At 35.8% G+C, this 22805-nt stretch overlaps 4 protein-coding genes across 5 annotated transcripts; 3 read left to right on the top strand and 1 right to left on the bottom strand.

Annotated features, from left to right (window-relative positions):
- The first annotated feature begins 3123 nt into the window (after positions 1-3123).
- On the top strand, positions 3124-13290 carry LOC115966060 (NEP1-interacting protein-like 2). The gene is made up of 5 exons (XM_031085396.1): positions 3124-3503; positions 10835-11013; positions 11458-11541; positions 12460-12618; positions 12860-13290. Exons 1-5 carry the CDS (start codon positions 3395-3397, stop codon positions 12980-12982), a joined length of 654 nt encoding a protein of 217 aa, XP_030941256.1. The 5' UTR covers positions 3124-3394; the 3' UTR covers positions 12983-13290.
- On the top strand, positions 3415-6758 carry LOC115966058 (pentatricopeptide repeat-containing protein At5g61400). Its single transcript, XM_031085393.1, has 2 exons — positions 3415-3503; positions 4039-6758. The coding sequence occupies exon 2, from the start codon at positions 4150-4152 to the stop codon at positions 6097-6099; it is 1950 nt and encodes a 649-aa protein (XP_030941253.1). The 5' UTR covers positions 3415-3503; positions 4039-4149; the 3' UTR covers positions 6100-6758.
- LOC115966059 (putative pentatricopeptide repeat-containing protein At1g74400) lies at positions 3417-10224 on the top strand. Of its 2 annotated transcripts, none has more exons than XM_031085394.1 (2): positions 3417-3503; positions 8132-10224. In XM_031085394.1, exon 2 carries the CDS (start codon positions 8476-8478, stop codon positions 9916-9918), a length of 1443 nt encoding a protein of 480 aa, XP_030941254.1. In that variant the 5' UTR covers positions 3417-3503; positions 8132-8475; the 3' UTR covers positions 9919-10224. The 2 variants fall into 2 exon arrangements, with proteins under 2 accessions (XP_030941254.1, XP_030941255.1); XM_031085395.1 differs by having other exon boundaries at positions 3422-3503; positions 8120-10224.
- Positions 13291-14064: 774 nt separating the features above from the next.
- On the bottom strand, positions 14065-18810 carry LOC115963613 (ribulose-phosphate 3-epimerase, chloroplastic). The gene is made up of 10 exons (XM_031082685.1): positions 18511-18810; positions 17362-17476; positions 17020-17160; positions 16822-16935; positions 16318-16396; positions 15520-15629; positions 15351-15407; positions 14779-14848; positions 14567-14675; positions 14065-14328 (listed from the first exon to the last, which is right to left on the bottom strand). The coding sequence occupies exons 1-9, from the start codon at positions 18621-18623 to the stop codon at positions 14626-14628; spliced, it is 849 nt and encodes a 282-aa protein (XP_030938545.1). The 5' UTR covers positions 18624-18810; the 3' UTR covers positions 14065-14328; positions 14567-14625.
- Positions 18811-22805: the final 3995 nt, after the last annotated feature.

The raw sequence follows: 22805 nt of genomic DNA, 5'->3' as shown, positions 1-22805 counted from the left end.
GTAATGGGATTGTAATTATAGTTTACTTGGGTTGAAATAATTTTTTTTGGAATTTTTTCTTGCAATGTGTCTACAAGTCACTTGATATGCAGTTCTTATGCCCAATAAAAATTAAAGTGTTTGTATAGTTGTTTGGAATAAAAAATTATCAATGTATTTTTTGGGAGATATTATTGTTACAATTAATTCACTTCATTATTTTAACATTAATTTTTTTTTTTAAAACAAACACACATACACACACAAGGGAGAGGGAAATGGGTTCTAATACAAAGGGGTTTTAACATTAGTTTAGTAATAATAAAACTATAAATTGTTAGAATTTTATAAAACTCAAAAGTATAAAAGGTTTTGTATGTGACTTATTTTATAGAAAATTATATCTGGATAGTTTTAAAAAATAGTGAAATTAAAGTAAATGTGTTCAATAGACTTTGTTTATCGCTTGAGGACCTCTTTTTTTTTTTTTTTTTTTTTTTTTTTTTTTTTTTTTTTTTTTTTTGGAGAAACATCATTTGAGGACTTAGAATGTGATGGACTTGGGACATATTCCAACTCTATAAATGTTTAATAGACTAATACTCACTTTTATAATTTTGATAGATATTTAATAGACTACTACTCACTTCTATACTCACTCTATAAATGTTTAATAAATGTCTAATAGACTAATACTCACAAATTTCTATAATTTTGATAGTATATATTTCTCACTTCCGTATAAAAGGTTTTGTATGTGACTTATTTTATAGAAAATTATATCTGGATAGTTTTTAAAAATAGTGAAATTAAAGTAAACGTTTTTTTTTTTTTTTTTTTTTTTGGAGAAACATCGTTTGAGGACTTAGAATGTGATGGACTTGGGACATATTCCAACTCTATAAATGTTTAATAGACTAATACTCACTTTTATAATTTTGATAGATATTTAATAGACTACTACTCACTTCTATACTCACTCTATAAATGTTTAATAAATGTCTAATAGACTAATACTCACAAATTTCTATAATTTTGATAGTATATATTTCTTACTTCCGTTTTTTAAAATCACTAGCATTGGCTGCACGTACAAGGCATGTGCTGCCTCCAGTAGTGAGAAAATTAATATAGATTTTGTGTGTGAAATCGTGAATTTTGGCTCACCCAATTTGATTATATTAAAAAAAAAAGTCCAAGAATACAACAAAATATCACAATATTTTCACAATATCTTCATTTTTAGGATCCGAATAGATATTTTTTATTTTATTTTATTTGAGAGAAATGCTACATTCATAACATTTTTAGAACAAATTCTAAATGACAAGTTATTATTGGTTTTAAACTGATAACATTGTTATTGTTATTCTCAAAACATTTATTTTCAGTTGTGGTTGGTCACAGTAGTTACAGTGCCAGTTGAATAAACAAAAGGGTTGAATAAATAAATAAATAAATAAATAAAAGGATACATGAAACCAAAGCACTATTGCAGCTATAGTGCACGCATAGTGCAAAAACACTAGATGTACAGTGATATATATAAAAGGGAAAAAAAGTACAAACAGAAGACTTAAAAAAAAAGTATCTACTGTAGCCACTTGGTATTGTAGCTACCGTTCAAAACTAGGAAAAAAAAAAAAGTGGCAAACCAAAATGGAACTGTAGATGAACAGTGAAAAACACTGTATGAACAGTGGAAAAATATTGTAGAAAAAAGAGCACAAATTGATAACTGGGAAAAAAAAAAGCAATGAACAGTACATATTGAACAAACCAAAAGTATTGTGACTTTTACATATTTACCCAACAAGTGTCACAACATTTTCACAAAACATTTATTTTCAGTTGTAGTTGGTCACAGTTTCATATTTTATTATTTTATTTTGACTTATAAGAAATTAACACCTCAATAATTGTGAAAATATTGTGAAATTTGTTGTGTCAGTATAACAACATATATGCAGGTTCTTATAAATATTTAAAAGAAAAAAAAAGTACAATTGGAAGACTGAAGGAAAAAAAAAAAAAAAAAAAAAAAAAAAACTCTGTAGCTACTGTATCTACAGTGCCACTTGAACAAACAAAAAGTATGGTAGCTTTTATACATTCACCTAATAAGTGTCACAACATTTTCACAAAACATTTATTTTTAGTTGTGGTTGGTCACAGTTTCATATTTTATTATTTTATTTTGACTTATAAGAAATTGACATCTCAATAATTGTAAAAATATTATGAAATTTGTTGTGTAGTAAAACAATATATATATAAAAGGAAAAAAAAAAGTACAAACGGAAGACAAAAAAAAGAAAAGAAAAAAGAAGAAGAGCAAAGTGCCTCACCAAAGCACTGTTACCGCTACAGTGCTTGCACAGTGTAAACACTTTGAGTGCATAGTGCCGAAGCACTGTAGCGGGTATTGGCGCTTGTTGTGTTAGTATAACAATATATATGTGGGTTCTTATAAATATTTAAAAAAAAAAGTATAAACGGAAGACTGAAGAAAAAAAAAAAAAAACTCTATAGCTACTGTAGCTATAGTGCTACTTGAACAAACCAAAAGTACGGTAGCTTTTATACATTCACCTAACAAGTGTCACAACATTTTCACAAAATATTTATTTTTAGTTATGGTTGGTTACAGTTTCATATTTTATTTTGACTTATAAGAAATTGACACCTCAATAATTATAAAAATATTGTGAAATTTGTTGTGTAATAAAACAATATATATAAAAGGAAAAAAAAGTACAAACCGACAAAAAAAAAAAAGTGCCTCACCAAAGCATTGTTACTGTTACAGTATTTATACAGTGTAAACACTCTGAGTGTACAGTATCGAAGTACTATAGCAGGTATTGGCTCTTTTTTTATATATAAGAAATAAAAGATCATTTGAATCACAAAGCTCTTGTCAATTATTATATTAAAAAAAAGTCATTTTGTAATATACATATATATATATATATATATTTTTTTTTATGGGATGTTTTGTAATATATTTTATGTAACAACTACAAATATAATTTTGCCCTGGTAAAATCTTTAACGACTAAATAAAAGGTTTAAGGTTCAATTTCTACTTATACGACAATTCGATCATATCTTCGTCGAAATGCATCATAAGCACACGTAATATTTTAAAACTCTAAGAAAAAAAAAATCCCAAAATTGTGTCACTTTATGCCTTATCCACGAACCTCTGGCCCCTAAAATCCAAGCTTCTCTCTAGTTTGATTTCCCCCAAAATCTAGGCCCTTTATTTCTTTCTTATCCTTTCAACAAAATTCCAAAACCTACGCTTTCATTTCCCAATTCTTTTCTCTGTGTATATATATATCTATATCTATTTATATATGAATGAATTTAAATCTCGGCGGTCATAGCTCTTGTAGTAGTCTGCGTTTTTATGGAGGATGTGGGGTTTGAATTTGATGGTGCTAGCAGGGCTTCTCATTTTGTAGCCCGTTGGCTCGTCTGCACCATTTCCGGAGCTCTTACCGGCCTTTTCGCTCTTGGTATGTAATTTTGATTTTCAAATGAAATTTACTTGATTTGGCGTGGATTTCAGCTATTTACAATTCTGGGTCTTGTTCAATTTCTAAATGTGCATGTGGGTTTGGTTTTTTTTATTTTTTTTTATTTTTTATTTTTAATAGTACTGCTATGCATAGGTGAATGTGAATTTGGAGAATAGTCTGTGTAATCAAGAATTAATATTTATTTAGTGCTTATGCCGCTCAACTAGCTGATTGGAATTCTCTGCTTACTTTAGCATAGACCTACCACTGTTACAATTATTAGCATCAATTGCAACATGCCACATTAACAGTTGTGGAAAAGATTGTGAAAATTTTTGTTTCCTTGTGCTTATTGTCCATAGGAGTTTGATTAACAGTGATGATTGTTGTACAGTATACTCTGCGAGTGCAACTAATCTAAAGTGAAGTTCTCCTGTGAAGAACTTTCCGCGTGTTTCGGATAACTGATATAATTTATCCAAAAATAAATAGATATTCTACGTTTTACTAATGGAGAGTGCTGCATGTACAGTGCTTGATAAAAAAAAGCTACAGTACAACAGTTGAGAGCTTGAGGAAGAAATGTAGTAACAAGAAGACTTCAAGTAGCAAATAGATGGACGAGCCCCCTCCCAACTAAGCAATGTCGATGCAATTTCTTCGAAGAGCCGTTTCAAGAACATTCTGTTCATCACTGTCTTCTTCTTCTTCTTCTTCGTTGTCTTTGTCATCGTCGTCATCTTTGCAAATATCTTTGTCTCCTTGTAATCTCACAAACACTATTCTTAGTTGCAGAACCCCTGAGGAAGCACTTGGGTGCTTCAATGCCGTCTCAAAACAAATAAACCCGATCAAGAATCCTCAACCTTATACTGCTATTGTTCATGTCCTAACTGGGGCCAAATTGTACACCAAGGCAAGGTGCTTGATAAAAGACCTCGTCCAGAAGCTTCAAAAGTCTCGCAAGCCTTACTGGATCTGTCATTTTGTTTTCACTGAACTTAATGGGTTAGAAAGCTCTAAATACACTCCCAATGTGTTTAGAGTGTTAATTGTTGCGTTTTTTGAAATGGGTCTTGTGGAGGAAGCCCTATGGGTGTATAAGAAGATTGGAATTTTGCCTGCAGTGCCAACATGTAATGCGCTTTTGGATGGGTTGGTTAAAGCTGGAAGGTTTGAGTCTATGTGGGAAATTTATGGGGACATGGTGTCTCGTGGGTTGGCTTCTAATGTAGTCACGTATGGTATATTGATTAATGGGTGTTGTGGTCAAGGTGATATCTCAAAGGCACACAAGTTATTTGATGAAATGGTTGAGAAGGGTATCCAACCCACAGTTGTGGTATACACAACTCTTATACGTGGCCTTTGCAGTGTGAGTGAAATGGCTGAAGCAGAAAGTGTCTTTAAGTTGATGCGGGAATCTGGCGTGCTCCCTAATTTGTACACCTACAACATTCTCATGGATGGTTATTGCAAAATGGCCAATGTTAAAAGAGCTCTCAATTTGTATCAGGACATGCTTGGTGATAGCTTGTGGCCAAATATTGTTACATTTGGTATCCTAATAGATGCACTTTGTAAATTGGGTGAACTGACGACTGCCAAGAATTATTTTGTATTCATGGCTAAGTTTGGTGTTATTCCTAATGTTTATGTGTATAATTGTTTGATTGATGGCCATTGTAAGGTGGGGAACTTGTCTGAAGCAATGAATTTGCAATCAGAAATGGGAAAGCTTGAAATTTCACCAGATGTCTTCACTTACAGTATACTTATTAAGGGTCTCTGTAGTTTGGGTAGAGTGGAAGAAGCAGATGATCTTTTTCAGAGTATGACTACAAAGGGAGTCCTTGCTAATTCTGTGACATACAACTCACTAATTGATGGGTATTGTAAAGAAAGAAATATGGAGAAGGCTTTGGAAGTGTGTTCTCAAATGACTGAAAAGGGTATAGAACCCAATGTCATCACTTTCTCTACACTAATTGATGGTTATTGCAAGAGGGGAGACATGGAGGCTGCCATGGCATTGTACTCGGAAATGGTAATTAAAAGTATTGTGCCAGATGTTGTTGCTTACACAGCTTTGATTGATGGACACAGTAAAATTGGTAACATGAAGGAGGCTCTTCGGTTGCACAAAGAGATGCAAGAGGCAGGTCTATCCCCCAACGTATTCACAATTAGTTGTTTGATTGATGGACTCTATAAAGATGGAAGGGTTTCCGATGCGATTAAACTTTTCTTGGAGATATCTGGAGTTGGTTCCACTAGAGATGAAATCAATAGAACAGATAGAAGCTTTTGTTCCCCAAATTATGTGACATATACAACTATAATTCAAGGTTTGTGTAGTGATGGAAAAATTTTCAAGGCCGCTAAGATTTTCTCAGATATGAGATGCTATGGTTTGAGACCAGATGCCTTCACTTACATCATCATGTTACAGGGGCATTTCCAAGCCAAACATGTGCTTGATGTGATGATGTTGCATGCAGATATGCTTAAGATGGGTATCATTCCAAATGCAGTCATATACCAAGTTTTGGCAAAGGGTTATCAAGCAAATGACTACCTAAAATCAGCTTAAAGGTGTTTTGAGGATTTACTTGACTTTGGTGTTTGAATTAGGACCTATGCCATAATTGTTCTTGGTCAGAGGAAGCACTAATTATGAATAAGGACAACATATCAAGTGATCTCCTCAGCAAGATGATTGATATTCTCTGAAGGACTCCTAATTGGCAAGGCTGATGAGAGGATGCACAACAACTCATCTCTCCCTTTTGCAACTTGCAAAACAATAAGTGATGTTGACGTTTCATTGCAATTGTTTCTATATAATGTGGAAATAGAAATTATGGCATTGGTTGAGCATGTCCATGATTGTCTTGTTGACAATTCTTCAACCTCGAGGAGTTGTGCACGTACTTGGATGTTTCATTGAGGATCTATATCCAACTCCAAGTGGATCAATTATATTTGAAGAGCTCCAAATCAATTGTGTAAAGAGAACATGCTAGATTGATTTGGCTTGCATGGAATTGTGATATATCCTTTGGGTTATGCTGAGTTAAACCCATTGAAAAGTTTTATTTCTCCTCTTTCAAACATCAATTCAATGTATTGTTACTGCACAGTAGTTGGTGTAATACTAGCACATGAATTAGATTTTATGATTCAAATGAGGCAATTTGAGATTTCAGAATTTACAATGGAATAAATGCTCTTTGAACTATTTTTCATTCATATGGATGTTAGACATTTAATTTTTCTTGTGAAATGGGATTGTTCCAGTATAATGAGAATATATAGTCTAAGAAATAATAATTGAACAGTCAAAAGTATAGATCAGTAATTATGAATCTTTTGAGTTGACAAATACCTGGCTAGGACTGTCCAAACAAAAGCAAAATTCGACTCACCCTACTTGACTTGGACTGACCCAACGAGCTTTGGCTGGTTTCAACTGACTGTGGTGGTTGGCGGCGAGTAAATGCCTTGAAACCCAAGTCTGTTGGGTTGAGTGGGGGGTTTTCCACGCTGGAATTTGACACACCCGTTCTGTGAGGAATTTAAAAATCCACCAATTTTGACAAAAGGGAATGCAAGAGATCTCTGCCTATATCTGGTAGTGATCTAGAGATATCTGTGCAGATTGAGTGGAGATCTAGAGATTCTTCACCAGATTTGTGCCTTCGTCGCCCATTGTCTTCGTCTATTGTCGGTTTCAACTGCATCCGACCTACACCCATGGACTTTCTATCAGTTGAGTTGTCATTTCTCCTCGTTCGGCAATGGGTTCTTCCTCCCCAACCCAACATGGTTGGGTTGCGTGACAGGTTGAGCCTCAAGCCAACACTACTTGAGGACAACCCTATTCGTAGTTTTGTCAAATCAGTTTCTCAACCCCTATACCCACACCTCAATAGGGTAACTTGGTTTGAGATTTTCTGCATTGGTTCAAATGTGCATTGGGTGATATCATGGTTTTTTTTTTTGGGGGGGGGGGGGGTGGGGGTGGGTATTTTGGTTTGGTTGCTATCTTTGGGGTTGAATCACTGCATGTGGTGGTTGAAATGGCATTAGGTCTCTCTCTCTCTCTCTCTCTCTCTCTCTCTCTCTCTCTCTCTCCCTCTGTGAATTTTTTCCCCTATAAATCTTGACCTCAAACTTCTCATAATTTTTGTATATTTAATTTGGGTGTTTGGTAATACATTGTTTTGGTTTTGCTGTTTTGGAATCTTAAGCTCCATTTGGTTCCCAAGAAACTAAAAAAAAAAAATGTAACGATTGTAGTGATTGTTTGGTTATACATAGCTTGATTTTCTACTTGTTTCTGGTTTGATTTCTTACTGTTTGTAGTGATTGTGTTTATGTTGGGTTTTTGTTTGTGTCGGATTTCTTACTGTTGGATTTCTTGAATACTGATTGTGTTTGCAGTGATGTTTAGGGTTTTTGTTTGGATGTCGAGAAAATGGTGGGAATGAAAAATTATTTTATTTTATTTTTAGTGGGCGTAATTTTTGGATCTTAGAGAATTTTTTGAGTTTTTTAAAGTTCTTTTATGCTATTTAATTGACATGGTATGTTTTAATTGGCCCAACTAGCATACATGGCAGGTTTAGGTGGCATTTAACGGACGCATCAGTATCAGTCATGGATGGAAAGGCTCGAATCAAAACACTATGTAACGTTAGGGGTCCAAATCCAAAATATTAAACTTTTAGGGGAGGGAAAGTTTCATTTTTAAATCGCATAGCTTTTAAATATTGGGTTGATAATAAAATAGAAGACTGGTGTGGCTTGTCAATCACCTTGCCTGTCAAAGGGGATGTGGCTTGACCTTTTGATTGCCAGTATAGGTACTGGAATGAATTTGATATAAGATTGTGTCAATCAAGTGAAGTCATTGCTTACAGTTCAACTTCCTTATTTCAGGAAATGGACAAAAGTTTTTGATATTATGACACATATCATGAGATATATGAAAAGGTTCCCATTGGTCCAAACAAGGGTGACCAAATTATTTGCAATAATTTGTCATCCTAAAGTTCAACTTGATACCTATCTCAAGCCACCAAAAGCAAACCAAGCCCTTAAAAAGTACCTTAACTCCAATTGCATCACCGAGGCCCTGTTGTTCTTTAGAGAGCTAATGAGAAAAAGCCCTTCTACAATTGATAGCTTTTCTTTCTTATTTGTCCTTAAAGCTTGCACCCAGAAGCATTCTGCCACCAGAGGAAAACAATTTCACACCCTCATCATAAAATTTGGGTTTGAGCCCATCATTTACCTCCAAACTTCTCTGATAAATATGTATTCAGCAAGAGGGAATCTTTTTGATGCACATTGTGTGTTTGATGAAATAACCTGTAAAAATATAGTTTGCTGGACGGCCTTGATTTCTGCCTATGTTGACAACCAAAACCCTCAAAAAGCTCTCAAGCTGGTCTGGCAGATGCAGATGGACAATCTGGAGCCTGATAATGTCACGTTGACTGTTGCACTCTCTGCCTGTGCAGATATTGGGGCATTGGAGATGGGAGAGTGGATTCATGCTTACATTCGTCATAAAGAAGGGCTTCATATAGATTTATCCCTGAACAATTCTCTCATTAACATGTATGCAAAATGTGGGGACATTGTGGCTGCCAGGAGATTGTTTGATGGCATGAAAAAAAAGGATGTCACAACTTGGACATCCATGATTGTGGGGCATGCGCTCCATGGACAAGCAGAAGAAGCGCTTAAACTTTTTTCAAAAATGAGAGGAATAAACAAGAACAGTAGGAAGCACAAGAGGCATGGTGATTGTGGTAGTTCTTTAATTGTCCCAAATGATGTTACATTCATTGGAGTTCTAATGGCTTGTAGCCATGCAGGGATAGTGGAGGAAGGGAAGCAACATTTCAAAAGTATGAGTGAGGATTATGGTTTAAAGCCTAGAGAGTCTCATTTTGGTTGTATGGTGGATCTTTTCTGCCGAGCTGGGCTCCTAAATGAAGCATATGAATTTATTTTAGAGATGCCATTTAAGCCAAATGCAGTGGTTTGGCGGACTCTTTTGGGTGCATGTACCCTCAAAGGAAATGTTGAGGTTGCTACAGAAGTTCAGGGCAGACTGTTTGAGTTGGATCCTGGCTATGCTGGTGATTATGTTGCCATGTCCAATATCTATGCTTCTAAAGGCATGTGGGATCAGAAAATTGTTGTCAGACATCATATAAAGCAGCGGAGGTCTCCTGGTTGCAGCTTAATTGAGGTGGGATCTGAAATAAATGAATTTGTTGCTGCAGATGAGGATCATCCTTTAAGGTCTGAGATTTATACGGTTCTCAAGCACTTGCTTATCAACATGAAATCTTTTGGGTACTCTCCGGAGCTTTCAAGCACAACAAAGTATTGATCATCAAAAGTTGTCAGATGAGCTTATGGTTTTGGTTGTTTTCGAAGTGAATTGAGCTATTTTAGAAGGGCTTGTTATAGATTGTAGTGAAATTATTTGATTTGGAGTGAATTGAGCTATTTAGAATTCAATGTTTTGTCGTTCTTTCGAGGACACTGAGAAGACGTTGGATGAGCTAAAGGTTTTATGCTAGCATAGTCTTTTTGAGTGGTCTCATTGTTGGGGTTTTACTGATTATTCTTCTCTCTCTGAGTTTATGTTTTCTCTTAGATTAGTTTCTTGATTTCCCTCTTTTTTGCTGTTTGTTTTATCTTTTTCTTGTTGTTCATCATCATGAACAACTTGTACTCTTCCTTATTTTTTCATTAATAATAGTTCTCTGTTTGCCTATCAAAAAATGAAAAAAAGAAAAAAAAAAAGAATTCAGTGTTTTTGTTCAAATTCTAAATTAGCATGTGGGTTTGGTTTGGTTTGGTTTTTTTATTTTTTTAAATTTATTTTAATAGTACTGCTATGCACAGGTGAACATTGATGTTATTGCTGGCTAAATTTCTTTCTTTCTTTTCTTTTTTGGTTTTAAATATGGAGAATACTCTATAAGAAACTGGATTGAAATTTTTTTCTTGTTCAATTCTCTATGTTTAATCAAGAATTAATATTTATGTAATCCTTATGCCTCACAACTATCTGATTGCTATCAATTTTTTCCCTAGTTTATGAGGTATGGATGCATCCTATTAAGCAAATTAATCCTTTTCTCTTTTAGATAGGAATCCTATACTTCCTTCCCCCACTCAACACCCCCAGAGGCAACACCCCCCCTCCCTCTCCCCACCCCCCCCAACCCCCCCCAAAAAAAAAAAATTGTTTCTTATAGTTTTATCTGACTGTATCTACTGAATTTATCTTTATGTAGCTGGAGCTTTCACAGGAGCTATTGCTGGTGCTCTAGCAGGTAAGGCTTCTGATAGTGGCATCCTCCGTGGAGCTGGACTTGGTGCCATTGCTGGGGCTGTGCTCTCTGTAGAGGTTCTGGAGGCATCCCTTGCTTACTGGTGTCTAGAACGATATGGGTCAAGGAGCTCATCTTCAATGGTTTGTTATTTAGGCCATGTTCTTTGTTTGTTTGGGTTGGATTTCTCTGGTGTTGTTTGCATGTCATAAAATTATGACCTGCCAAGATAGGACTTGATTCACCTTTACAGGTGAAGTCAACTACATCATGGTTTGAAAACCTAGCCTCTCAACTGAAAAGTGGAATAGCAATAGGACCATACCTAAACTTTGCGGCCCTGATTTATGGGGTTAAGAACAACCCTTCTAGGGAGAATTCATTCTTTCACATGTCATCATCATAGAGTTTCATTTTGTAGAGGTGCTTTCATTTTAATCTTTTGCTAAAGAGCAACTGCCTTCCTGCTGGTGAAACATGTATTCTTATTATTACCCCTTTCACATTTCATGAGTTTTTTTTTTTTGGGTGGAAGGCCCCTTGTCTTAATTCATGTTATAGACCAATTGTCTTCCTTTTGGATCCAGGCAGATTTCATAGAGGAGCTTTTTCATGGGAGATTTATGGAGGAACAATTTACACCAGTAATGTTAACTGCTTACCATTGGCAGGTTTTTACACATATCCAACCCCCAACACCCCCCCCCCCCCCCCTCTTTCTCTCCTCCCCCTTTCCTTAGAAATAGCTATTTGTAATATGCATCTTAAATTCATTAATGTTTATATGCATGCTCTGTTGGGTGGGATGTAGCTAGTGGATGGGCTTCTTGTTTTATATAACCTGTCAATTTTGGTTTCCAGATTACACGTCCACTTTGTCATGAAATGCTAATCAGTAGACTTCTTCAATAATGATTTTGCTCAATATGTTTTTCTTTATTTTGGTTTTTGTACTAACCCTTTTCTGGGTAATTTCTTTTTTGTAAGATATGGAACTTTGACAAAATAATGTAGGGTTTAAAAAAGAAAAGAAAAGCAGTCTCCTTTTTCATAAAAATTAATTGGTTTTATTTTTTATTTGACATTATTGGTAAGAGGGTTGTTATCTGGCACCTTATATGTCTTATACCATTTATACTCTTCATTATATTGTTTTAATGTTCTTAATCTTTGCATCCCCTAAGCAACTATTCTATAATCATTGTCTCAATATTTGGTGAAACAAATCAAGCTGTATATTCTTCCACCATGTATATTATTCTCACTCTTCATGTCAGGACATTTTGATAAAGAATTAAGGTGTCATCACATTTCTTCATGCATTGCATTGCAATTAGCATATTATGCGGTTGATAAAAAATTTGTTAACAATATGCTCTATACTTTCTGGGATTTCTTTGAGGCGGGGATTAGACTTCATATTGCAATTTGCGTACTCTGTAGATTATAATCTCTTTTTGGGTGTCTTGGCTTTAGTGAAATTATATTTATAAGCTGGTTATAATGCTCATGCCTCATAGATGGTTTAAACTTTTTTTTTTGAGTGTTAATTTTAAAATATTTATTTTGTTGGAACTTGGAATGTGCAGGTTAGCTTTGCTAATATAGGTTATGATGAGATTCATGATATTTATGGTGGAGTTGCACCCAGAGGATTGTCAGAGGATTCATTGAAGAGATTACCATGCCATATGGTCGTGGAGGAAACCAAGGCAGCACAAAGTATCTGTTGTACGATATGTTTGCAGGTATTATTCTTTTTGTGAAGAATTGGATGTTTTAATGGTCATTTCTTGTTTATGTAGCAGTTGTGGTGTATGAGTATTTCCATGATCAATTCTCAACTTTTTCTCTAATTTACCAAAGAAAATTGATAGTAATAATTACATGGAAAACCTGAAAGATCAAATTCACTTTATTGTAATTGTAAAGTTACTTTCTTAATATGTGTTAGCAATACAACCCTAATAATAAATGCGTATTTTGCAGGATATTGAAGTAGGAGAAACTGCAAGAACCTTGCCCCAGTGTCACCACGTTTTTCATTTGAAATGTGTGGACAGATGGCTCATCAATCATGGTTCATGTCCTGTATGCAGACAGGAAGTATAAATTCATATAGGATCCTGATTGTGTAGATATAAGGTGTCTGTAATTTGAAGGTGATTACTGTAAAATATAGCTTCCCCCACAGATTTAGACAGTCTGCAAGTATTGTGGTTATGTATAGAGTCAGGGAATTGTTATTCTTTGGGTCTGTTTAGATACCGCTTATTGCTGAAAACTGAAAACACTGTAGCAAAATAATTTTTAAATGTGTAAATAGTGTTATGGAATCCAATTTTAATGAAAATTTTGCTGAAAAGAGTACTCGTGGGTCCCATAAACAGTGCGCTTTGTATAATGGTGGTTAGTATTTTGAAGTATATAATACTGTAGTTTCAAAATATTCTATGCATGTATGTCTGCCTTGATGAAATGATTGGATATTGAGAAAGGCCCTTTAGAGTACAGATATGATCAAAGTATAGCCATACTCGCATATAACGCAAAGAGGGAGGCATCATACTCCACTTCACTAGCCTCTCCTTCAAGGCCATTTTGCTTATTGAGCCATTTGACTGATCAAATATTCTATCTTCACGATCTTTTTGAATTCCATGAATGACAGAAGGGTTCGAGGACGTGGCTTGTATAATGGACTTGATTCATGAATCAGGATGGTTTGGAGTATAAAATGGACAAATATAGGGCTCTAGTAATGCAGTGAACAATGCAATTCTTAAGCCCTAATCCTAACCAGCCTTCCGAAAAATCTCCAAAATGAGACAGGAAAATAACCACCAATTTGGTACAGTGAAAGTGATGTTGTCAAGACAACAAATTATAGTATAGAAGGCAAACTATCTATAGAGAAATAATTATTTAATCTTTGCCTTGCATCCAACATAGAAATGCCTTGTAACTAAAATTAAAAATTGTTTATTTTCTGAAGGTCGCTGGTACTTTCTGATCCAATGCCTCAGGCCAGTGCTAGTCCAACGCTTTTTACAGCAAATTTCTTGTCCAGAATCTGTTGAAGTGCTTTGCCATGGGCTAAAAAGGATTTTTAATGATTAATGTAAACCAACCAACTCTAATATCAGTCAATTTTTTTCGCTCATCACACCTTCACTGATCTTTAAAAAATAACAAATGAAAAGACAAGAAAAGTTCATTACAGAAAAGGAAGTTAATAGAACTAATGATTTGTTACAGAGCAAAGGGTTTTGCGTAAGTTTGAATTATTAATCCTTGTAAAGGATATGGTATACATACAATGCCCCATGGTGGTACTCCCACTGCATATTGGATTTCTTAGAACTTTATCGCCGATGAAAAGAGAATTTGCGGGAAATTATAGCACATCTGACAACTCGAAGCTAGCAGTACACTGCTTATTGATTTGTGCGTATTGTCTGCAAGCATGAAGAAACCATGATCAGATTAAATAGAGTAAGTTCCAAGAAAAAAAAATTATGCTCTCGAGATCACTTTGTAATGAAGGTACGATAGAACTAATTGATGCCCATATAGTGGTTTGTGCATCATACAAATTTACAACAGAATTGTGGCCAATGTTCTGACACCAACAAACCGTGAAGTTCTTTCAGAATCTAATTGAGAAACTTTGATGATGTGGAGAAGGTGACATACATGGAAATAAAGAATACAGTATCGCAAGTTGCATTAAATATGATCTTCTTGAGGTCATTTCACACTGCAACAGCTACAGGCTTTTTGCTGGCTTTGATTCCCCTTATAGCTGGAAGATAGTCAATTCAAGCAACAAAAATAATTTCAGTACATCCTTTTATCAGCATTATAATTGTATTTTTTGGACTAATGAAGGTTTGGTTTTGACATACCTTCAGCATAATCTTTGGCTCCAAAGACAGCAGAACCAGCAACTAGAGCATTAGCTCCAGCCTCTATAACCTGTCAATGTGGAAAAAAAACTATAAATTGGTTTTGTAAATGAACCCATAGGATGTTGTGCAACTTACTACAAAATATCTTTTGAAGATCCAAATCCCAGAAACTGAAGAAAAGTATGTTTTTCCCTTAAAATCTTTTCATTCTCTGTTTTAATGGTCTGAATTAACATGACAATATTATAGAATTCCAGAGGTTGCCTAATGAAGATGAATTGAGTGTCCTAAAGTTTCCAAAAGTTAAGGAGAAGGAACAAATACCTTTTCTTTCTTCTTATTCTTTTGTTTAGTTTTTCTAATGTGTTCTAACACCCTCAAGGTTGGTTAAGTGACACATAACATAGCTTTGGTACAGCCCACTGTGTTTAAAATGCGGTAACAAGAAATTTACATAGGTTCCACTGACCCTCATTCAAATTACTTTTTAATAATTACTAGAAGGCTGGTCCATAGATAACTTGAAGTTCATATGTTAACCAAAGGAAGAATAAACTTAGACTGGACACCTTATATGCATTTTTGGGACCAACTCCACCATCCACTTCAATCCATGGGTTCACTCCCTGCAAAAATAAATAAAACAAAAAAATGTGAATGGCTTTGGAGTTCATATAAGATGTATAAGACATATCAAAGGAAAGCCACCAAGGATAAAATTTACATGGAAAACCATACCTTCTCTGCGCATATTCTTCTCAAGTCTGAGATTTTCTTCACTTGGCTCTCAATAAAGCTCTGCCCACCAAACCCAGGGTTTACAGACATGATCAAGACCAGATCAACCACTGTTAACATGCTAAAATTGTTAGTTCCATAGTTTCTGGCCAGATAATTCCCAAATAATGTACTATTGTGTTGATTTAAGGTTGCTATGCATTATCTATTGTTTTTCTGTTTGGACTCACTTTTCACTAATGAATTCAATGCATTTTTCTAGGGAGAAAAGCAGTAGGGAAGAAAAGAGAAAAAAAAAATCTTGTTTGCAAAGTATATGGATCAGAAGGGGATAGTGACCGTAAATGTTATTTAAGTCTCCAAAATGATTGAGTGTTATCTTACATAGGTCACTTGCCCACATCATTCCCATTGCAATCAATGTGTACATTTTTTTCCCTCAAAATTAATAGGAATTAAACCGGTTGTTTGGAAGCTACATGGTAAAAACATATTACACTACTTTGTCTGTCCCAAATGACTTTAAATTATTTGTTCATCTCCACTTTGCACAAGTTATTCAGCATTTTTAATTAATGGTTCCTGACTTGTTCAATAGCCCATAGGCAAGGCTGGACATGTGTCCACAACTTACCTTAGTAGTCAATAAATAACAAATTGGAATGAGGAACGAGCCTCAACAAATAGGCCAGATAAGATAAGGTCCTTCTGTAACGTCATTAAAGACTTTCTGGATAAGCATATTGCATAGAAATAAATAAATAATGAAAGAAAATAAACTCCTTGATATGAACTCACCATCAAGGACATATTCTATTGCAGTTAGTGGAGTGCCAGGGTTTAGGACAACTCCAGCTTTGGCTCCCAAACTTTTTATCTGGGTGATAAGAAAAAATACAGTCAAAAAAGTGCAAGTAGTAACACCGAAACTAGGAAAGAATCTCCAATTAAGATTTGTTATCCCTACCCCCACCTCTCTCTCTCTCTCTCTCCCTCACCTGGCAGAGCAATGAAACAAACAAGTTGATACAGAAAAGTAAACAAGAATGATGGAAATCAAGACATTGCCCACCTCATTTGGGAGCTTAGACTTTCAAGGCTGGATTATTATGTATCACATTACCGGACTTCTGAATTCAGAGACAAAATCCGCCCCCCCCCCCCCCCCCAACCACCCCTTCTCCCTTTCCAATTGGTAGTTCAGGGAACCAAATATTACAAACAAAACTTTATACTGATGTTTTGATTGTATCACTATTATAACACACATAAATATCAACACAGACCAAGAAAAAATCATACCTGATTAACTGTGCGATGCAAATGGATGGTGGAAGCTTGCTCACAATGAACACTGACTATGTCGGCTCCTGCCTTGATAAAATCTGGCACTCGCTGTTCGGGTTCCACAATCATCTGTAGGATATTGATTCCATATGAGCAATTTTCTGGGGACTTTATAATGACCCAATTGGCAGAAATAAAAGAAGGAAAGATTACCAAATGTACATCCAAAGGAAGATCTGTCACAGGACGCAAGGCATCAACCACAAGAGGTCCAATTGTAATGTTTGGAACAAAACGACCATCCATGACATCAACATGAATCCAATCACAACCAGCCAACTCCACTGCTTTTACCTAGATAAAGTGAGAGTGAAATGCTAACAACATCCATGAAAACCAAATACTAAATTACATAAACTTAACAAATATTAAGAGTATCTAACTTATAAAGAATTAAGAAGCTGGGTGGGCATTCAAACAGGTACATATAATTCTTTGGATTTATAGAAAAACAAAAGGCAGCATGGTGGCAAATATCAAAGTGCTAAATTGAACCTGCTCTCCTAACTTTGAAAAGTTAGCCGAGAGAATAGATGGAGAAACTATGATATCACTTTTCGAAAACTTATCAACCCGAGCTGAAGCCTTCACCACAGTACTAAATCTTCTCCTGAAATCCGACAACAAGTAGCAACGTATATCAGAAATAGACCATCATCTTCTGGAATGACTCAAAGAAACTGTTGCTGGAAAATTCAACTTCAGCTAGGCCAAAACCAAGAAAACACAGATGTGCTTAATTGAACATGAATGAACCTTGAACCAAAATACATGTAACATTTTAATTTTAACAACCAAACTACCAAAGTCTGAAACATAATTGCACAGTTGAAATATGCAGACTTTCCGCATTTTATATGAAACTTTCAATAGAACAGTTTAACAACTATCTGGACATTGCCACTCTGAAAAATCCTAATTGTTCACTGAAATTAGAAAAGGCCAGTCGTAATACTGGCCTCTTTTCATTAGATATGAGCAGAGGATTTCATAGAGTGCCTTTGGAGTCCTCTAAAATAACCCCCTTTACTAGGTTGGATGCTAGGGGTTGATCTAAAACTCAGATGGACCTCTTGACAATCCGGGTTGATCTAAAACTTATAGAACAATCCGGTTTTCATCTAATTATTCCTCCTTAGATGGACCTCTTGACATTCTCCTTTCAAATGAAGACAGCCTATTTAAACCATTAGATAAATGGGCAGAGGAAATACCTTCCTATCTTACAATAAAAAATTTGTACCTAATTCATTCATTTTATTGATAAAACAATAACAGATTCAAAGTTCAGCTAAACACAATCACTAACATGTAAGCAACAAAATTGTTCCTTTAGCCACTACAAGCTTTCAATTAAACTGACTACAACTTTTAATTGACACATGAGGAAAACAAACTGATTCAAATCCAGAAAAAGTTGCTTCCATCATTATCCACAGTTATACTACAATAATATAAATTTCTCAAAATCATTAAAGAATTCATGGTTCTTATTGTAAAAGTGTAAAACTATGTCATGTCCGAACAGGGTCTCATTCAAAAACGCAAATTTTTTTCTATCTTAGCCTCTAAAACTCAACTAAACAACAATACCCAATAGAAATCCCAAGAAGAAAAGGCACACCAAATCAAAGTAAACCATACCTTGTGAAGGTGAGTGAGCTGGGTTGAGAAAGAGACTGTTTTTGAAGCTTAAGACCCCCACCAAACCCATTAATCTGGGATTGGACTGATGAACACAATGAAGCTGTTGACATTTTCTTCTTCTTTGTCTCTGTGACTCTCTGTGTGTCTCTCTTTGTATATATGAATAGGCGTCTCTCTGAGGCCTCAACGGTTAGGTAGTGAGAGAAAGTTTGGTTATTTTCTCACTCTTTCTCTCTCTCTTTTTGGTCACTCACCAATTCTTTTTTGAAGAACACACCCACCAATCTTTCAACATTGAGTTTAATAAGGTAAGACCAAACAAATTCTCGGAGATATTTAAGGAAAAATTTGTGTACCTGACACGTGTCCCAAGGAGTGCTGATTTGCTTATCTGCAATGGTTGGCGCTCTATTAATCTTTGCTGACTTGAAGTTGTAAGAGAGAGAGAGAGAGACAGTATTTTTTTTTTTTTTTTTTTAAGTAAAAGAAGGAGGTCTCTCGTATAAATTCATGAACTTCAAGTCATGTGACAGCAATAAATAATATAACTTGTATCATTGATATTTTAATTGAATTATCATTATAGGCACAACACATTCGTTAAATCGTCACTACTCGAACCACTCAATTCCTTTCAAACATAATATAAAACGATACAATGATTCCTACCTACCGCTAGGCCACATCCAGGGTGGTAGAGAGACAATATTATTTGAGTTCTTATTAATTTTAATTTTAAATGGATCCTTATTTATTAATCTTTGTTTTTGGCCATAATTTGGATTGTAGTTTTTTTAAAGGAAAAATTTGGATTGTAGTTATGGAGGCCTTAACTTTGCTGTGCCCACGCTTCTTCTCTCCCAAAAAAAAAAAAAAAAAAAAAACTAACAAGAAATTGGATTTATTTGCTAGAAGAAGGGGATGACTCTGCTCAGCAATGCACTTGACTTGAGAAATTGTTTTTCTAGTTGTGTTTTTAAGTGGATTAAAAGGTAGGGTAATGGTGTGGCTCATGCCCTTGCTAAATGTGTTAATTAATTTCCTTCTGTGTTGTAATAATGAGACTCTTCCTCTCTTGTTGTCTCATATGCTTGAAAGAGGAACTCTCATACTCTTTTTCATTTGAATGATGAAAATCTTGTTTTACCCCAAAAAAACAAAGAGGGTTTTTCTTTTTTCTTTTTTGGTCAATTTAGATAACAATTTTGAGAAAAATCCAAGTGGAGTGTAACTTATTAATTAAGAGATTTGGAGTTCGATTTTTGTCTATACTAAAAACCATTTGGTATCTTGGTTTGATAATAAAAAGCAATCATCATGAACCGACGCAAAAAATTAAAAACTATTTCTAAAAAATTATGTTATTTTAATTTTTTTTTTTTTATGGAACTCTTACTCACTTGTGTATATCCGATATAACCTGTACAAACTCTAGTAACAAACACTTTTTTTTTTTTACTTAAATAAATAAATACAAACAAACAAACACTCTCTTTTTGGTTGCATTGGCACCCAATTCAGAGAGGTTAACTTGATCAATACAATTGATAGGCCTTCAAAATTTTGAGCTAAGTTAGCTAATGACTTGCAGGATGTCAAAAATACTAATTATGTTGAATTAAGATGGCTTCATAGACTTTGCCCCAAATAAAGAAATTGCTAATATTATTTATGTGAGTTCCAGTTAGCTCAACTGGTAAAATTTCTAATGGTTGTATAAGAGTTTTACGATTCAATCCTCGCTTACACCAAAAACTAATTGGTGTCTTAGTATAAAGAGCTATCATCAGAAGCGGATGCCATAAGTTGAAACTTTCTCTCCAAAAAAAAAAAAAAAAAAAAATTCTATTATGCTTATTGATGAAGCCATGAAAATCACCAGTGAGTTACACGATCCTCGTACGCTTGAAATAGCGACCTGCAAGAAGAAAGAAGTGACCTAACAGAGAGCACCGGTGTAGTGCCGGCCAAATACCCTCCGAAGGTCAAGTTAGAACTATTCTCAACTCTAGAGTGCTAGAGAGGGGTGAATTATGCATACCTTTATTTGTGAGGATATTGGGGCTTTTATAATAGTAGAAGGTTGACCTCTCTTCCTTGGTGTAGAAGTATTTTCCTTATAGGAATCCCCTTGAATAATCCCAAACGTGATGGACAAGACTTTTCCTTGTAGAGAATATCTTCATTAAGTGCGCATCTTCCGGAGTTCTTCTTGTGCTAGGATTCCTATTTCCTTTGGGATTCTACGATGATTCAGGCGTGTGTAGCAAGTATTTCAAGTTAGGGTTTCCGCTTGTGCCTTGGGCTTACCCACTGTCGGCCCATGGGCTAGGATTCATCAGGCCCAACTTATGAAGGTCCGTTATGCCAAATTTTACCCCTTCAGTTGCCCCCTTCACCCTATGGTCCGTCATGACAAAGTGGATGGATCAATAGGGTGACGGTTTAAAGTTCTTAGGGTTGATGGTTTAAGGGTCTTGGGGTTGACGATTCTCAAAGTTGAAGATTCTCAAAGAGGACGACACGAACCGCGATTACTATTGACAGGTTGTCAAGCATTTATGAGGTATGACACGTGTCATTTTTTGATTGGATTTTCCCTCGGATTGAAGCATCGCTTCGTCTTCCGTGCATTTCATATATATATATATATATATCACACTTCTCTTTCATTTGTCCACTTTTCAACTAAAAAATATTGTCAGAGCGCCACCATCAACCTTGTCAGAGAGCGGTCTATCAAATAGCTGTACCCGTTATCAATACAACTGTCGACCGTCACTTATTTAGACTTGGTGAGTATTTTCTTTTCATAAGTCCTGCAAATGCATATTTGATTTTCTTAGACCTTTTTTACACACCCGTCATCACTTCTAGATCCGTCAGTCTTAGGTTTTGTCGTCACGTGTAGGCAATGTCTAGTGTGTCAAGTAATCAGTAAGTCGTTCGTGACGGGACGGATTACAAGAAAGTATACCCATCTGGTCATAAAGACTAAGAGAGTCTAGGCGAAGAAAGGAGTCCGTCCTCCTCTTCCTCGTCCTCAACAAATGAGGATATGGAGATGGCTGAAAAAGAAGATACTTCTGATGACGGGGAGGATCAACCATTGAGATCCGTATTGGTGCTGATGGACTTAGGGAGTTCATCATGCTACCAGAGTGGACGATGCATAACTTCACATCCGTCATCAAGGAGAAACACTTCAACACATTTAGGGCTAATTTTCAAATTCCAAATAACATTCCAATCCATCTACCCTATGTGTCAGAGAAATGTTATTACAAGGGGATAGAAGGTGTCGGAGTGTACGAACAAATGCTGAAGGTGGGACTTAGGTTTCCACTAAGTACCCTGCATAGAGAGCTTCTAAAGTATTTAGGTCTGTGCGTCACCCAGATATCCTTAAATGCTTGAAGGGTCTTCATAGTAATGGAGATTCTTTACGGTGCTATGACAGATGGCGCTAGGAGGTTGATGGTGTGTGAATTCCTTCATTGCTACTGTCTAGATGAAATAGATAGGTCAAGGGAGATGTATAGTTTTGCTAGTAGGAGTCCGTTGCTGAAAGTCATATTTGAAACACCCGACTCAAATAGAGATTGGAAGAGTCGTTACTTCTTCTTAGAGGGTGACGAGTGGATGGGTCATCAAGGGGAGACGGAATATATGCCCGTCGACACAACCTGGCGAGTATTAAATCCGTCCAGTATGCACCCGTCCAGTATGAATCCAGATACCATCCACTGGTAATGTGACAGTCCTGAACCCACACCGGAAGCCGTCAGATATAACGCCAAAATTCACAGATGTAAGTCCATCAATCTTCATCTTGTATAAAAAGGCTTTAACTTTTAGTTGATAACTTCATCCGTCCTTCTTTACAGAGATGGACGATGATAAGAGGAAGGCGTTGATCAAATCACAGGCTGCAAAAAGAAAGGAGTCCGGTGATGTAGCTCCTAAGGGGACGGTTTCGTCCATTAAAAGGAACAGCAACCGTCCAAAGGGGACCGTCCCCATAAGCAACAAAAAGTCCCTCTAGAACCCGTCGTGGGGTTGATGGCTGAGGGTACGAAGACCGTCACCACAACAAAGCATGGGTCAGGCAAGGGCTTAATGAAGGCCCCGTCCACTAACCAAGAGAAGCCTCCTCCCCTCCTCCGTTACGACTCCAAATATGCCTTGGAAAAACTTTCACCTATCATCACGTTGGAGGACTACGAGGATTTAGGCAATCACTCGACGGAGGCAATGGGGGAGACGGGTCTCTTTGCTATCGCACAGGTAAT

The sequence above is a fragment of the Quercus lobata genome, chromosome 10 (genome assembly GCF_001633185.2).
Source record: "Quercus lobata isolate SW786 chromosome 10, ValleyOak3.0 Primary Assembly, whole genome shotgun sequence".
NCBI classification, from domain to species: Eukaryota; Viridiplantae; Streptophyta; class Magnoliopsida; order Fagales; family Fagaceae; genus Quercus; species Quercus lobata.
This window is presented reverse-complemented; position numbering and strand designations above follow the sequence as displayed.

What these genes read in the sequence shown, in the direction of transcription:
- LOC115966060 (XM_031085396.1), top strand. Translation starts at nt 3,395, where the DNA reads ATGGAGGATGTGGGGTTTGAATTTGATGGTGCTAGCAGGGCTTCTCAT. An exon ending in CAAGGAGCTCATCTTCAATG is followed by an intron (nt 11,014 to 11,457) that starts GTTTGTTATTTA and finishes TTTTGGATCCAG; the next exon opens with GCAGATTTCATAGAGGAGCT. An exon ending in TAACTGCTTACCATTGGCAG is followed by an intron (nt 11,542 to 12,459) that starts GTTTTTACACAT and finishes TGGAATGTGCAG; the next exon opens with GTTAGCTTTGCTAATATAGG.
- LOC115966058 (XM_031085393.1), top strand. Translation starts at nt 4,150, where the DNA reads ATGTCGATGCAATTTCTTCGAAGAGCCGTTTCAAGAACATTCTGTTCA.
- LOC115966059 (XM_031085394.1), top strand. Translation starts at nt 8,476, where the DNA reads ATGACACATATCATGAGATATATGAAAAGGTTCCCATTGGTCCAAACA.
- LOC115963613 (XM_031082685.1), bottom strand. Translation starts at nt 18,623, where the DNA reads ATGTCAACAGCTTCATTGTGTTCATCAGTCCAATCCCAGATTAATGGG. An exon ending in GAAGAATATGCGCAGAGAAG is followed by an intron (nt 15,408 to 15,519) that starts GTATGGTTTTCC and finishes TTATTTTTGCAG; the next exon opens with GGAGTGAACCCATGGATTGA. An exon ending in GTCCCAAAAATGCATATAAG is followed by an intron (nt 14,849 to 15,350) that starts GTGTCCAGTCTA and finishes CCACATTGACAG; the next exon opens with GTTATAGAGGCTGGAGCTAA.